The 14637-nt window shown below is 69.0% G+C and overlaps 3 protein-coding genes across 3 annotated transcripts; 2 read left to right on the forward strand and 1 right to left on the reverse strand.

Annotated features, from left to right (window-relative positions):
* Positions 1–711: 711 nt before the first annotated feature.
* LOC134148636 (rheacalcin-1) lies at positions 712–2383 on the forward strand. The gene is made up of 4 exons (XM_062591022.1): positions 712–904; positions 1023–1163; positions 1600–1705; positions 2017–2383. Exons 1-4 carry the CDS (start codon positions 737–739, stop codon positions 2082–2084), a joined length of 483 nt encoding a protein of 160 aa, XP_062447006.1. The 5' UTR covers positions 712–736; the 3' UTR covers positions 2085–2383.
* A 2884-nt stretch (positions 2384–5267) lies between these two features.
* LOC134142107 (struthiocalcin-2-like) lies at positions 5268–6560 on the reverse strand. The gene is made up of 4 exons (XM_062578887.1): positions 6506–6560; positions 6326–6420; positions 5490–5630; positions 5268–5396 (listed from the first exon to the last, which is right to left on the reverse strand). Exons 1-4 carry the CDS (start codon positions 6558–6560, stop codon positions 5268–5270), a joined length of 420 nt encoding a protein of 139 aa, XP_062434871.1.
* Positions 6561–7110: 550 nt separating this feature from the next.
* Positions 7111–14296, forward strand: LOC134142112 (rheacalcin-2). The gene is made up of 7 exons (XM_062578897.1): positions 7111–7207; positions 10401–10457; positions 12894–12971; positions 13085–13179; positions 13557–13721; positions 13858–13963; positions 14163–14296. The coding sequence occupies exons 1-7, from the start codon at positions 7111–7113 to the stop codon at positions 14228–14230; spliced, it is 666 nt and encodes a 221-aa protein (XP_062434881.1). The 3' UTR covers positions 14231–14296.
* The last annotated feature ends 341 nt before the right edge of the window (positions 14297–14637 follow it).

A 14637-nucleotide genomic window follows, 5' to 3' on the forward strand; every position in this document is an offset into this window, starting at 1 on the left:
CGCAGCGGGGAGATAAGCGGGTGTGATGCGGGTCGGCCGCTGCCAGGCTGGGTCACGACGGGGAGCCCAGCGCCTCGCGGGGCAACATCAAAAGCTGCGCAAAGCGCTGGAAAAGGGCAGAGAGCCGCAGCCGGCAGCCCGGGGTGGGGGGGGGAGTGCGCAGGGGCCCGGGTGCTGCGTCCCGAGAGCCAGGGAAGAGGCCAGTTCCCGTGCGAAGCCGGGCGCGGGTCCCTCGGGGCGCAGGCGGACGGGGCCGTCGGGGCTGAGCCCCCCGCGCTGCAAGCGCTCCGGCTGCGGGGGGCTTCGCTGCCCGCCGGGCGCGCGGCGCTTTGCACCGCGCAGAGCAGCCGACGCCGAGCGCGGGGCGGCGGGGGCGGCGGGGGCGGCGGGGGCGGCGGGGGCGGCGGCGCGGGGCCGGGCTGCCCGCGGCCGCTTTGATGCCGCCGGCCCCGCGCCGCTATAAAGGCTGCGGCGCCGAGCGCCCGCTCGCTCCCCGGCGAAGGAGAGGATGAGGCCGCCGGCTTTGCTCAGCCTCTGCCTCCTCGGCTGCCTGGCCTTGCTCCCCTCGCTGCAAGGTGAGCCCCTGCCCGGCCGCCCGCCGCCTCCCCGCGGCGCCCTCGGCCCGTGCAGCGGCCGTGCAGCGCCGTGCGTCCCCGCCGGCCTCCGCAAGCCCTGGGCGGCGGGCGAGGGGGGCTGGGGCCAGTCGGGACAGCCGCGGCGCCCCGCGGAGCCGGGCATGGGGGCCTGGCAGCTGAGACCCCCCCGCCCGGGGCGGCCCCCGCCCGGCGCCGCTGCCTCTCCCCCCGCAGGGGTGCGAGCAAACAGGTGCCTCAAGGGCTGGCTGGACTTCAGGGGCAATTGCTACGGGTATTTCCGGCAGGAGCTGCCCTGGAGGAAGGCGGAGGTAAGGTCCCGCCGCCCCCCGGCCCGCGGTGCCGCCGGCCCGGAGCCCCCGGCCCGGCGCGGGCGGGGGCCGGTGCGTAACGGGGGCCGGGGCGCGCCCGCCCCTTCTCCCGTCGCAGGCATGGTGCAGGGTCGTCAGGGGCGGCTGCCACCTCGCCTCCATCCACACCTCAGAGGAGCACAGAGCAGTCGCCAAATTCATCAGCCAGTGCCGACGGGGCGAGGAGGGAGATGATGTCTGGATCGGCCTCTACCACTGGGTGAGCGTCCGCTGCCCTGTCCCTGCTGGGGCAGCCCCAGCAGCCGTCTGCGCTCGCTCCTGCTGCCCAGGAGCCGTGTGCACAGCTCCGGGTTGCACTGGCCCCCTGCAGACCGTGCAGCCCTGATGGCATCCAAACCCACCCACTGCCCCTCTGTGTCTGTGCAACATCTGCCCCGTCTGCATCCCTGCCCACCCACTGCCCCTCTGCATCTGCACATCTGCCCCACCTGCATCCCTGCCCACCCTCTGTGTCTGCCCAACCTCTGCCCATATCCACACGTGTCTCCTGTGCTCTCTGTAACTAGCCGAGTCCCTGCTGGGCCCCGGCACCACGCTGCTCTGCTGTCCCCATCCCAGCCCTAGACCTTTCTCTGCTGCACCGCACTTCCTGCCCAACACATGTGTTTTTACTTGCCCATCTCTGCTGCCCCCAGAACAAATCCTGGTCATGGATAGATGGATCCAAGATGCATTACTCTGCTTGGGACGATGAGGATTTCTCAAAGGGACAATACTGTGCGGCGCTGGAGGACTCCTCAGGTGAGCGGGGGATGCAGAACCACTCACACTAGGCAGGGACCCCAGCAATCCACTGCTCCCTGCCCCCTGCACTCCCCAGGCAGCCTTCCCAAGGGCAAAATGGGCCCACACCCTGTGAGCTGCTTGCTGCAGGACCATCCCCCTGGGGCAGGGATGCTCCTGCGGCTTGTGGCCATGCGCAGCAGCAGCGCGGTGTCTTGTCCTGCCTCCTGCTCCAGGAGGCTCAGCTCTAGTGTCACACAGGGACGTGGTCGCTGAGAGGATGGAGGAAAGGGTCCCACCATAGCACTCACTCCTCTTCCCCTTTGCAGGTTTCTTGTCCTGGGAGGATGATGCTTGCAGCGAGAGGAACGCCTTCATCTGCAAATGCGCAGCCTAGGCAGCAGGGTCACCACTGAGCTGCTCTCCGCCTGGACATCGCCCTGCACCCTGCTCCCCTGTGCTCTGCACCCTGATCCCCCCGCCGTGTCCATGCACCCACTCCCTCCCGTGTCCATGCACCGTGCTCTCCTGTGTCCATGCACCCCATTCACCCCGTGTCTATGCACTCCGCTCCCCCCGTACCATGCACCCCACTCCCCTGTGCCTTGCACCCTGCGCTGTGCGCTCCCAGACCCCTGGCAGCACCACTGCAGTTGTTCCGTCTCCCCAGCGGCAGCTCAGCGAACTAGCAATAAACTCCCCCAAATGCCATGGCATCTGCGTCTTTGTCTGGGCTGTGTCCCACGGCCCTCGTCTGTCCTCACCCCTGCCCAGCTGCAGCAGGGCACAAAAAGCCCCCCCCCCCCCCGAGGATGCTGCCCTGGTGCCCCACACCACGGGGTCTGTCCTGGCATGGGGGTTCCCATGGCCTCAGTGGTGGCACTGAGAGAGCTGGAGGGGTCCCATGGGAGTCCACCCCACTTAAGTGGGCAAGCAGCAGGCAACATGGGCAGGTGCCATCTCCCTGGGCAGGGATCCTGCACCATGGGTCTGTGCACCATGGGTCCATGCACCACGCACATGTGCACCATGGTCTGCGCTCTGCAGATCCTCCATGCCTGGGAGTCAGTTTCTTCCTGCTGGTACTCAGCTCCAGCAGGGCCCAAAGGGGGCCGGGAGGAGCAGGGGTGAGCTGGGTTTGCAGCCTGCCACAGGCCATCGTGCCCCCCTCTGAGACACAGCTGCCCTTACCTGTGTAAGGTGGGGGCCAGGTGGGATTGCTGGCACCTTGGTCCAAGCCCTGGGCTCCCCCAGCCCCACAGTGGGAACCCCCTTGCCTCCAGCCTCCTTATCTGTGCCGAGATATGAGGCAGCAGTCCATGCCTGGGGGCTTCCAGCTGCAATGCTCCCTGCTCGGAGATGGCCAGGGAAAGCCACAGCCGTCGGCAGGGCCCCAGAAAGCTCCATGACCGGCAGCGGGTGCCGGCGAGAACCAACAGTGGTTGGCCCTTGCCCTACCTTCATGTTCGAAAACGACAGCCCAGGAACCTGTCATCTCAGTCTCAGCTGAAGCTCCCATGTCTGCCTTGGCTGCATTCAGTGATTCAAGTATTTGCCTACCACTCAGTGCTGTGATAAGGGAGCTGGAGCTGCCACGGGGTCGCAGCTGCCAGCCGTCAGCAGAGGGTCCCACGCTGGTGTGAGCAGCGAATGAAGCAGAAATGCCCCAGAAAGAGCATGCCTGACATATGGACCAAGGCTATCGAGAGCTTGCTCCTGCTACAACTCTGGGCTTGGAGGCAACGAGCATCTACAATTAGGGCTGGTGCAGAGTCTGACTTCAGTAGTGAATTCCCACTCGCTGTAAAATCTCCAGAAACAAGATGCAAAGTCACTGGGAGGCCATGGGAATGGGTCTGGCTCCCCCTATAGCATGGGGAGGGGAGAGACGTGGCCAGGACGAGCCCTTGCTCCAGCTGCTGTGGTCACCTGGCAGCATGGAGCATGCGGAGCGAGAGGGGATGAAGCAGCATCAGAGAGGACACGTGCAAGATTCGAGTTCAGGCACGGAGGGAGCAACAGGGCTAAATGCTGCTGGGCTGTGGATGAGGTGCTGCCCCTGGCTACAGGTCCTTTGTCCTCTTGCTAAATGGCACCAGCAGCTTGCACAAAAATTGCCCCAAGGGCGAGCACCTGCTGCTAGCCCCTGCCTGGCCTGGGTTTCCTGGAGCCTCTGGCAGTGCCAGGCACGGTGCCCTTGACTGGGCAGCTGAGGAAGGTGATGGGAGCAGTGTGGGCTGGGCCAGGATGGGGGCAACAAGCAGCTGTGCTGGCACTGTCAGCACCTGCTGCAGGGGTACGGGGTGCAGGCTGTGGGGTGCTGGGTGCACAGTGCAGGGATATGGGGTGCAGGCTGTGGGGTGCTGGATGCACAGTGCAGGGTGCAGTGTGCAGAGTGTGGGGTGGCACGGTGCACTGCATGCCAGGACACCTTGGTTAAGCTGCACGTATGCAGGCATGCACACACATGTGCGTGCAGGGCTGTGCACACACATACTGCGTGCATGCAGGCGGGGGAGCAGGGCAGGATGCTGCAGCCCCATCCGTCCACGGGCCTGCTGCAGCCACTCGCCCACAGGGAGCCACTGTCGGGGCTTGGCAGAGCTGGGGAGTGTGGGACAGGACCCATCTCCCAGGCTGGGACGGGGCCGTGTGGGGTAGGCCCAGCACCTGTGCCAGGACGGGACTGTGGGGGGCAGGATCTGTGCCTGTGCCAGGATGGGGCTGTGTGGGGCCCAGCGCCCGCACCCGGCGGTGGTGGCGAAGGAGGTGCAGAGCCGGCTGGATGCTCGGGGGGAGGTTTATTGGCAGCGCGGTGACTGTGCCGGAGCCGATCCGGCGGGGGCCAGCGGTGCGGGACGTGGCCTTCCAGGGCCAGGGCAGGAGCCCAGCCAGCTGCCCGCCTATGCCATGGACTTGCAGACGAAGGGGTGGGCACTGCTGCAGGCGTTTCTCTGCCACGTCAAGTGCTCTGCGGGTCCGGCAGCACCGGTGCTGAGTGCAGCTACCCCTGCCCCGGCACTGTCCCAGCCCCACACACCATCCCCATTACCCCACAGCGATGCACCATGCAGTGCCGGTGCCTGTGCAGAGCTCCATGTCACCAGCATCGCTGCTGGCCCCACACACTGTCCCCATCACCCCACAGCGATGCACCGCAAGGCGCCAGTGCCTGTGCAGAGCTCCGTGCTGCTGGCATTGCTGCTGGCCCTGCACACGGCCCCCATCACCCCGCAGCAATGCACTGCACAGTGCCAGTGCCCATGCAGAGCTCTGTGCTGCTGGCCCTACACACGGCCCCCATGACCCCGCAGCGATGCACTGCACGGTGCCAGTGCCCATGCAGAGCTCTGTGCTGCTGGCCCTACACACGGCCCCCATGACCCCGCAGCGATGCACTGCACGGTGCCAGTGCCCATGCAGAGCTCTGTGCTGCTGGCCCTACACACGGCCCCCATCACCCCGCAGCGATGCACTGCACGGTGCCAGTGCCCATGCAGAGCTCTGTGCCACCAGCGTCGCTGCCGGCCCCGCACACCGCCCCCACAGCGATGCACCACACGGTGCTGGTGCCCATGCATCACTGCTGGCCCATGTGCCCACCTGTGGTGGCCTCCAGAGCCACGCAGAGGTGCTTCTTGAGGCCCTCGTGCTCGTCCCATGCCTGGTACTGCACCTTGCTGCCGTCCGTCCATTCCCAGCGGAAGTTCTGCAGATACGGAAAAGGGCTCAGGGAGCCGTTGGCTGGGGAGCTGTGGGGCGCACGCCCAGGGGAGGAGGAGGAGGGAGGCTGAAAGCTCACCATGGTCATGTGGAGTCCGACCCAGACATCGTCCACGTTGTAGTGCTGCGAGCGGGAGATGAGGTCGGCGACGGCGTAGTTCTCCCTCTCACTGTGGATGGAGGCCAGGTGGATCCCAGCGCCCAGCTTCCGGCAGAAGACCTGTGGCAGGGGATGGCAGTGTGGTGCCACCGCCACAGTCACCTCACCAGGCAGCTTCATCCTCCCCCTCCTGCCTCGCGCTGGGGCTGCGAGCTCCGGACGGGCGCCTGCCGCCCCGGGCACCCCGAGGTCCCACACGACAAGTGGTACCCAGGGCACGGCGCCCAGGACATGGCTGCTCTGGCTTCTCCACGCCTTTCATGCTGATTCCTGGCATGAGGCTTATGTCTTTGGATAGGGCTGTGAGATGAGCCCCGTATGTGGGCGCTGAGCCCCACGGGTGGGTGCTGAGCCCCACATCCAGGTACTGAGCCCTGTGAGTAGATGCTGAGCCCCACAGCCAGGTGCTGAACCCCATGGCTGGTTGATGAATGTCATGGACGGGTGCTAAGCCCTATGGCTGGGTGACAAGCTCTGTGGCTGGGTGATGAGCCCCATGGCCACTTGATGAACCTCATGGCCAGGTGCTGAGCCCCATGGCCAGGTACTGAGCCCCAGATGCTAAGCCCCACAGCCAGGTAGCTGCCCTGCTGCTGCCTATGCCATTGCTGCAGGCCCCACAGAGCTCCAGGATGGGAAAGCCATGGTGCAGAGCCCTGGAAAGCTGTGGAGGGAGCAGCCGTGCGCCCCGCACCCTGCACCACAGCCCCCCCCCCCCCCAGCCCCTGCCTGCCACCCTGCCTGCTGCTCCTCACCTCGGCTTCCCTCCAGGGCAGCTCCTGGGGGAAGAAGCCGAAGCAGGAGCCGTCCTCATGGAGCATCAGCTGCTGGTGGCAGTCGCCCACTGCCCCTGCCGGGATGGACGCAGCGAGGGCACGGGCTGGTCCCTGTGCTGGGCCCCTTCAACGCTGTCCTGGGCAGCTTGGCCTCCCGACCACCCAGCTGCGCATCGCCCCCCAGCCATGGGGCCACGTCCACCCCGTTCCCCATTGCCCCCCCCCCAGCCCCTGTGGCTGGATCCACCCCACTCCCCATCGCTCCCCCAACCCCCACGGCTGGGTCCGCCCCGCTCCCCATCACCGCCCCAGCCATGGGGCCGCATCCACCCCACTGCCCATCACCCACCCCGGGCACCTGTGGCCAGATCTGCCCTGTTCCTCATCGCCCCCCCAGGCATAGGGCCACATCCACCCCGCTGTCCATCGTTCCCCAGTTGTGGGGCCACGGCTGCCCTGTTGCCCATCACCCCCCAGCCCCACAGCCAGATCCACGCCACTCCCCATTGCCCCCCGGGCAACCATGGCCAGATCTGCCCTGTTCCCCATTGCCCCCCAGCCGTAGGGCCGCATCCACCCCACTGCCCATCACCCCCCGGTTGTGGGGTCATGTCCGCCCTGCTGCCCATCACACCCCCCGACCCCCACGGCGGGGTCCGCCCTGTTCCCCATCGCCCCCGGCCGTGGGGCCGGATCCGCCGCGCTCCAGCGAGGCTTCCCGGCACTGCTGCTGCGCAGCACCCGGCCGAGGCCGCGGCTCCGGGATGCCGCCGGTGATGAGGGTCTCCGAGGCGTCGCGCGAGGCAGGCGTGAAACGGGGAGAATCCAGGGGGCTCGGGGAGGCCACGCGCGAGCCACGCGGTGCCGGCGCGGAAAGGGCTGGGGCTGCCGCGCCGGCCCTGGCGCGGGCTGGCGTCTCCCGGCGGAGCGGGGCAGGGAGACCCAGGAGCAGCTCCGGGGCCGCTGCGACCCGGCGGGGGGGGGGGGGGGGGGTGGATGCACCCGGCGTCACGGCTGCTCCGAGCCCAGGGAGCCCGGCTGCAGCCTGCGCAGGCGACATGGCACCTGTGCGAGGGCTCCCGGCATGGGGCTGAGACCCTGGTGTGGGGCACCCAGCGGGGCTGAGCCTCCCCCCCCCCCAGCATGGGGCACCCAGCAGGACTGAGCTCCCGGTGTGGGACACCCGGCGGGGCTGAGTCCCTGGTGTGGGGCACCCGGTGGGACTGAGCTCCCCAGTGTGGGACATCTAGCAGGGCTGAGCCCTCTGGCGTGGGGCACCTGTCGAGACTGAACCCCCGTAGTGGGGCTCCCGGCAGGGCTGAGCACCCCAGAATGGGGCACCCAGCGGGACTGAGCTCCCCAGTGTGGGAACCCAGCAGAGATGAGCCCCCCACCATGTGGGGCACCCAGCAGGGCTGAGCTCCCCAGCACGCGGCACCCAGCAGGGCTGAGCCTCCCCCCCACTCAGCATGGGGCACCCAGCGGGACTGAGCTCCTCAGTGTGGGGCACCCGGCAGGGCTGAGCCCCCGGTGTGGGGCACCCGGCGGGGCTGAGCTCCCCAGTGTGGGGCACCCAGCGGGACTGAGCTCCTCAGTGTGGGGCACCCAGCAGGGCTGAGGCCCCGGTGTGGGGCACCCGGCAGGGCTGAGGCCCCGGTGTGGGGCACCCGGAGGGGCTGAGCTCCCCGGTGTGGGGCACCCGGAGGGGCTGAGCTCCCCAGTGTGGGGCACCCGGCAGGGCTGAGGCCCCGGTGTGGGGCACCCGGCGGGGCTGAGGCCCCGGTGTGGGGCACCCGGCGGGGCTGAGCCCGCCAGCCGGGTGTCCCCTGCCCGGGGCTGAGCCGTGGGTCGTGGGTCCCGGTGCGGCTGCTCACCGCCGGGGGCCCGCGGTGCCGGGGGCCCCGTGCCGCGGGCACAGGCGCGGCGCGGGGCCGCCAGCCGGGCTCACCTCCCGGGGCCGGGCTGCGCAGCAGGACGGCGAGGACGGCGAGGGTGAGGCGCGCGACGGATCCCATTGCCTTTTCCTCCTGGAGAGAAACGAGAACGGGGCCGTGGCCTCCCCGAGGAGCCCCGCAGCCCCTCCGCTTCCTCCGTGCCCGGCTCCCGGTCGCCTCGGCGGCGCGGATACCTGCCGGCGCGATCGGGCTGGAGATAAGGAAAAAGCTCTTCCCTGGAAGGCTGGTGCAGCAGCGGAGCAGTGCTCGGAGCAGCTCCGGGATTTTTACCCCCGGAGTTTCTGAGACACAAATGGGCAACCGGTGGCTGCGACCCAGGGGCACAACGCGGCGTGGCCGGAGGCTGCTTCCAGTGGGCGGTTGGACCGGAGCCCGCGCGGAGGCCGAGCCCGGGGCCAGCACCGGCACGGCGCGCTCCGGCCCTACGCCCCCTCGGCACGTCCCGTCCCGGAGCGGCGCGGCGGGGGCGCAACGCCGCCGGCGCAGCGGGGCTCTCGCGTCCTTGCTGCACCCTGCGCGGCCGCGAGATCTCCCCCACGCCGAGGGTCCCCCGTCCCCACGCGCCCACGACCCGCTCGCCGCCCTGTTGCCCACGCACCAGGCTCCTGGCCTGCACGCGCGTGCCGCGGGCAGCGCCGCCGCAGCGCCCCGGCACCGGCCTCCCGCAACGGGGGCCCGTCCCCGAGCCGCCGCCGCCTCCCGCGACGCGCTGCCCGGGCAGCGCCGCACTCCGCGGCCGGGGCAGCGGCACGGGGAAGGGGCCGCCAGCGCCCGGCTCCCTCGGCGGGCGGCGCGGGGCCCGGCTGACTGCGCGGCGGTAGCGTTTGATCCGGGGCCCTGAATCGCTCCCCCGCAATTTGCACGGGCAGGCGGCTTCGCGCACGGCTCGCCCGGGCGCCAGGCAGCAGCGTGCGCCAGAGCCAGCCGCGGCTCCGCCGCGCAGCCCCGGACGAGCGGCCGGCGCTGGAGCGGTGCCAGGGCCGAGCGTGGCGTGCGGTGCCCCGTGCCACGCTGCACTGTGCGCCGCTGTGCTGTGCCGTGCAGCGCCGTGCTGTGCCATGCTGTGCTGTAGCGTCACACCGTGTCATGCTGCACCGTGCCGTGCCACATTGTGCTGTGCTGCACCGTGTTCTGCCATGCTGTGCTGTGCAGTGTCATGCTGTGCCATTCCATGCCATGCTGTGCCACACCACGCCATGCGCTGTGCTGCAACGTGTCACACCGTGCCATGCTGCACCATGCAGTGCTGTGCCATGCCATGCTGTGCCGTGCTGTGCTGCAGCTTGTCACACCATGCCATGCTGCACTGTGCAGTGCCATGCCATGCCTTGCTGTGCTGTAGCATCACACCATGTCATACTGCATCGTACTCTGCTGTACCGTGCCATGCTGTGCTGTGCCGTGTTGTGCCTTACCATGCCATGCTGCAATCTGCTGCACTGTGCTGTGCTGTGGTGTGTCACACCATGCCATTCTGCACCATGCAATGCCGTGCCATGCTGTGCTGTACTGTGCCGTGCTGTGCTGCAGCATGTCACACCATGCCATGCTGCACTGTGCCACACTGTGCCGTGCCATGTTGTGCTGTGCTGCTCTGTGCCATGCTGTGCCATGCCACGCCATGCTGTGCTGTGCTGCGCTGCAGTGTCACACCATGCCACGCTGCACCATGCAGTGCCGTGCCATACTGCACTGCGCCTTGCTGTGTTGCAGTGTGTCACACCATGCCATGCTGCACCGTGCAGCGCCGTGCCATGCCATGCCATGCCGTGATGCAGTGTGTCACACCATGCCATGCCGCACCGCGCCATACTGTGCCATGTTGTGCTGTGCCACGCTGTGCCGTGACATGCTGTGCCGCTCTGTGCCGGCAAACGCGTGTGCCCGCGGCGGGGAGCGCCCGCAGCAGCTCCCGGGAGGGCGCCCGGGAGCGGTTCCTGGACACTCCCGCGCCGCTCTGACCTGGCCGGGCCGGTTCTCCCCAGGGCCGCCCGCTCGCAGGCTCTGCCTCCCGCAGCCCCCGGGATCTGCCCCTTCCTTCCGGGGCGCCGGATCCCGCGGCGCCAGCGGCCCCCGGCTCCCGCTTGCCGCTAATGCAGCCGCGGAGCCTGAGCGTGACTTCGGGGAGCATTTTACCCCAAAACCAGCTTACGACGGTACCGGCGGCGCCGGGAGCCGGGAGGCGCCGGTGACAGCCATGGGCGCGGGAGGCTCACGGGCCGCCCGGGCGCCGGTCCCGCCGCGCCGCGGGAAGCGCGGAGCCCCCCGTGCACGGGCTGGCGGCCGCCCCGGGGCTGCGGTGAGCGCCGCCGCCGCCGCCGCCTCCGTGCGCGATGCGCTTGGCCGGGGCCGGCGGGCGCCTGACGCACGCGGCCTGGCGCGGCGGCGGCGGCGGGCACCGAGCCCCGCGCCCCGGGCTGGCCCCGGCCCCGCGGGCGCTCCCGGCCCCGCCGCTGGCAGCCGGCTCGGCCGCCGCCGCGCCAGGGCTCGCCGTGCCCCGCCGCCCGGGGCCCATCAAAGGCGGCGGCCCGGCGCCCGCGGCTCTCCCACGTGCGTCGGTGGGGCGCGGACGCGCGAGCCCTGTTTGCTTTGGGGAAGCGATGACATTTCGGGATGACATTTCGGGCCGCTCGCCCTGCGCCTCGCTCCCCCTTCCCGCCCCCCCCTCCCCGTTCCCGCGGGGATAAAACCCCCGGGGCGCTCGTCGGCGCCCCGCACCGTCGGACCCAGCGCCCCGCGCCGCGCCGGCCTCCCGAGGGACCGCAGGTGAGTCCGTGCCGCCCCGCTCGCCCCGCCGGGCACCGCAGGCTGCGCTGCTGCGGCAGCGCCCGGCCCGGGGGCCTCGCTGCCCCAGCCCGGGACCCACAGCAGCCCAGTATCCCTGGCACCCTGCGCTGTGCACCCGGCACCCCAACCCTGCACCCTGCACTCATACCCCAACCCTGCCTCTTGCACTGTGCACCCCGCAACCCAAACCCTGCACCCCATACCCCTGCACTGTGCACTCATACCCCACACCCTTGCACCCCATAGCCTGCACCCTGCACTGTACACCCCAACCCTGCCTCTTGCACTGTGCACCTCGTAACCCAAACCCTGCACCCTACACCCCACAGCCTGCACCCCATATCCCTGCACTGTGCACCCAGCACCCCATAGCCTGCACTGTGCACCTAGCACCCCACAGCCTTGCACCCCACACCCCTGCACTGTGCACCCAGTACCCCAAACCCTGCACTGTGCACCCAGCACCCCACAGCCTGCACCCCATATCCCTGCACTGTGCACTCATACCCACACCCTTGCACCCCATAGCCTGCACCCTGCACTTTGCACCCCAACCCTGCCTCTTGCACTGTGCACCCCATAACCCAAACCCTGCACCCTACACCCCACAGCCTGCACCCCATACCCCTGCACTGTGCACTCATACCCACACCCTTGCACCCCAAGTCCTGCACCCTGCACTGTGCACCCAGCACCTCACAGCCTGCACCCCATACCCCTGCACTGTGCACCCAGTGCCCTGCACTGTGCACCCAGAACCCCAAACCCTGCACCCTGCACTGTGCACCCAGCACCCCACAGCCTGCACCCCATATCCCTGCACTGTGCACCCAGCACCCCACAGCCTGCACTGTGCACCTAGCACCCCACAGCCTGCACCCCATACCCCTGCACTGTGCACCCAGCACCCCAAACCCTGCAGCCCTGCACTGTGCACCCAGCACCCCATAGCCTTCACCCTGCACTGTGCACCCAGTACCCCACAGCCTTGCACCCCAAAGCCTGCACCCCAGTACTGTGTACCCAGCACTCAAACTCTTGCACCCCAAGCCCTATACCCAGCACCTGTGTATCTGACATGCAGTATCTGTGCATCCCTGCACCCTGCTTCCCTGCACTCTGCCACCTTACCCTCTGCATCCCCCCACCCTGCACCACCCACTGCACCAACACACCTTGCACCCTGCGTGCTGCACCGTTGTGCCCTGCATCCCGCATCCCACACCTAGCAACCCACATTCTGCACACTAGCACCCCACACTGCACCCCAGAAAGGGACACCTGCACATCCCATTCCCCCTGCACAGGAAAGCTGTCGCCTCCTGGCACCTCCCACCTGGTAGCTGGGATTCACCTCCGCTCCTGTGCACATTGTCAGAGCACCCTGGGCCTTCCAGGCTGTAACCATGGGCTGCCCTGCACTCAGCACCACCACCCCAACACCCCTCTTACCAGCTTGGGTGCCCCTGCTTGCAGCCACAGGGCCAGCCTCAGTGCCCCCATGCACCTGCGGGGCCAGACTGGGTGCCCCCCATGCATCCACAGAGCCGGGCAGGGTGCCATCCATGGCCCCATAGTGCCAGGCTGGGTGCCCCCTGTGGCCCCACGGTGCCAGGCTAGGTACCCCCCATGGCTCCATCTGCTCTGGGCACCACCGGCTACCACTCCAGCTCAAGGGAAGCGCCCACCTCCCGCCGTGGCCAAGGGGTCTGCACGGCGAGCGGCTGCCGCCCTGGGAAAAGCCTGCCGGTAGGATGCAGGAAAGGGCGGCCGCCCACTGGCCCCTGCCCGTGCTGTCTCCCCAGGTCAGCAGAAGATGGGCTGGAGGACGTACTGGGGGCTCTGCCTCCTCAGTGGCTTGCTGCTCGTGCCCGCACTGCAAGGTGAGCACCCGCTGCAGCATTGCCGGCCCCAGGGTTTCGCTGTGGACGGGGCAGCTGTGCTGCTGCCCGCTGCCCACTGCCCTCACCATGCCCCCAATGCTGCCCCTCTGCAGGCGACGAGCAGGAAGGCTGCGCGAGCGGCTGGGTCCCCTTCGACGGGCGATGCTTTGGCTTCTTCCCCCAGGAGCTGAGCTGGAGGAGAGCCGAGGTAAGGGGCTGGCAGGGCCCGGTGCCAAGCGGCACTGAGCCATGCAGCCCGCCCCGGGGGTTGCCTCCATCCTGGCCGGGGCATCCCGGCTTTGGCCCCATGTGTCCCCAGCTCTGGGAGTGCCCAGCGCACCCTGGGGAAAGGCATGGCTGAGCACACCGCAAGCATGCATGTGCGTGCACGTGTGCATGCACGTGTGCGTACACATATGCACGGGTGTGCATGTGCAGTCCAGCACCCCGTCCATCCGTGCTCCTCGGTTCCACGGGACCTGCGCACCCGTGGGGCGCTGGGCCAGGAGGAGGAGCGGGGTGAGGCCAAGGCCAGCCCCGGGGCCTCCCTTTGGCACCGGCGTCACGCCGCCCTTCATGGCACAGGGCTTCTGCCAGCGGCTGGGCGCCAGGACGCACCTGGCCTCCATCCACAGCGAGGAGGAGCACCAGGCTATCATGAGCATGCTGGCCTCCTCCCAGCCCTACAGCGAGAGCGAGGAGGAGGTGGCCGACGAGGAGGTCTGGATCGGCCTCCATCGTCCCCTGGGGGTGAGTGCCCACTGCCGCCCTTCCCCGGCGCGGAGAGCTGGACCGCCATGGGCTGCTTCTGCGGGCACCTTCCCGGGCTCTCCGTGCCCCCGAGGTGGGCCAGCTCCCCAGCGCCTCATCCCCTCCTGCCCTGCAGAGGCGACACTGGGAATGGTCGGACGGCACCAAGATGGATTACAGCTCCTGGTACAGGGAGGGCTTCCCGAGGCGGAGGGCCTGCGCGGCGCTGGAGGACAGCACGGGTGAGCAAAGGGCTGCGCGCGCCGGCGCGGGGGCTCCCGGCGGGAGCAGGCAGCACACGGGCGCGCATGCTCACGTGCGCGCACACACACACACACGTGCGCACACACACGCGCGCACCGCGCACACGCAGGAGCACTGCCGGGCGGAGGGCCCGCGCCTGGCCAGCTGGAGGCTCAGGGCACTTCTCCTCCTCTCCAGACTTTGCCTCCTGGGACACGGAGCTCTGCAGCGAACGGAAGCCCTTCATCTGCGAGTACCACGTCTAGGGCAGCCGCCGCCCATGCCGCGGCCGCCCCGGGCCACCAGCCCTGTCTCCACCCCATACAAATCCTCACGGCCGGTGGCCGGCAGTAAATATCTCCCAGTGCTCAGCCTTGTCTGTGCCTTCCTTGTCCGTGGGCACTGCCGTCCCTTGTGGTGGCGGTCGGGGGTGTGTGCTTGGGGGGGGGGGGGGGGACTGACCAGTCCAGGGAAGCCTGCGCTGATCCCCAGCAAACCCAGCAGCACTGCGAAGCTGCTGATGCGGCAGCACAGGGCAGGGCTGGACCGGCACTCAGGGCCTTGGGCAGAGGAGCTGCTCCAGGCCCTGCTCCCGGAGAGGGACTTTCCTGTCCCCAACTCCCAGGAAACACAGATGTGGCCCTGGCAGAGCCATGCAGAGAGACTGGAGAGG

This window comes from Rhea pennata, chromosome 1 (assembly GCF_028389875.1).
Source record: "Rhea pennata isolate bPtePen1 chromosome 1, bPtePen1.pri, whole genome shotgun sequence".
NCBI classification, from domain to species: domain Eukaryota; kingdom Metazoa; phylum Chordata; class Aves; order Rheiformes; family Rheidae; genus Rhea; species Rhea pennata.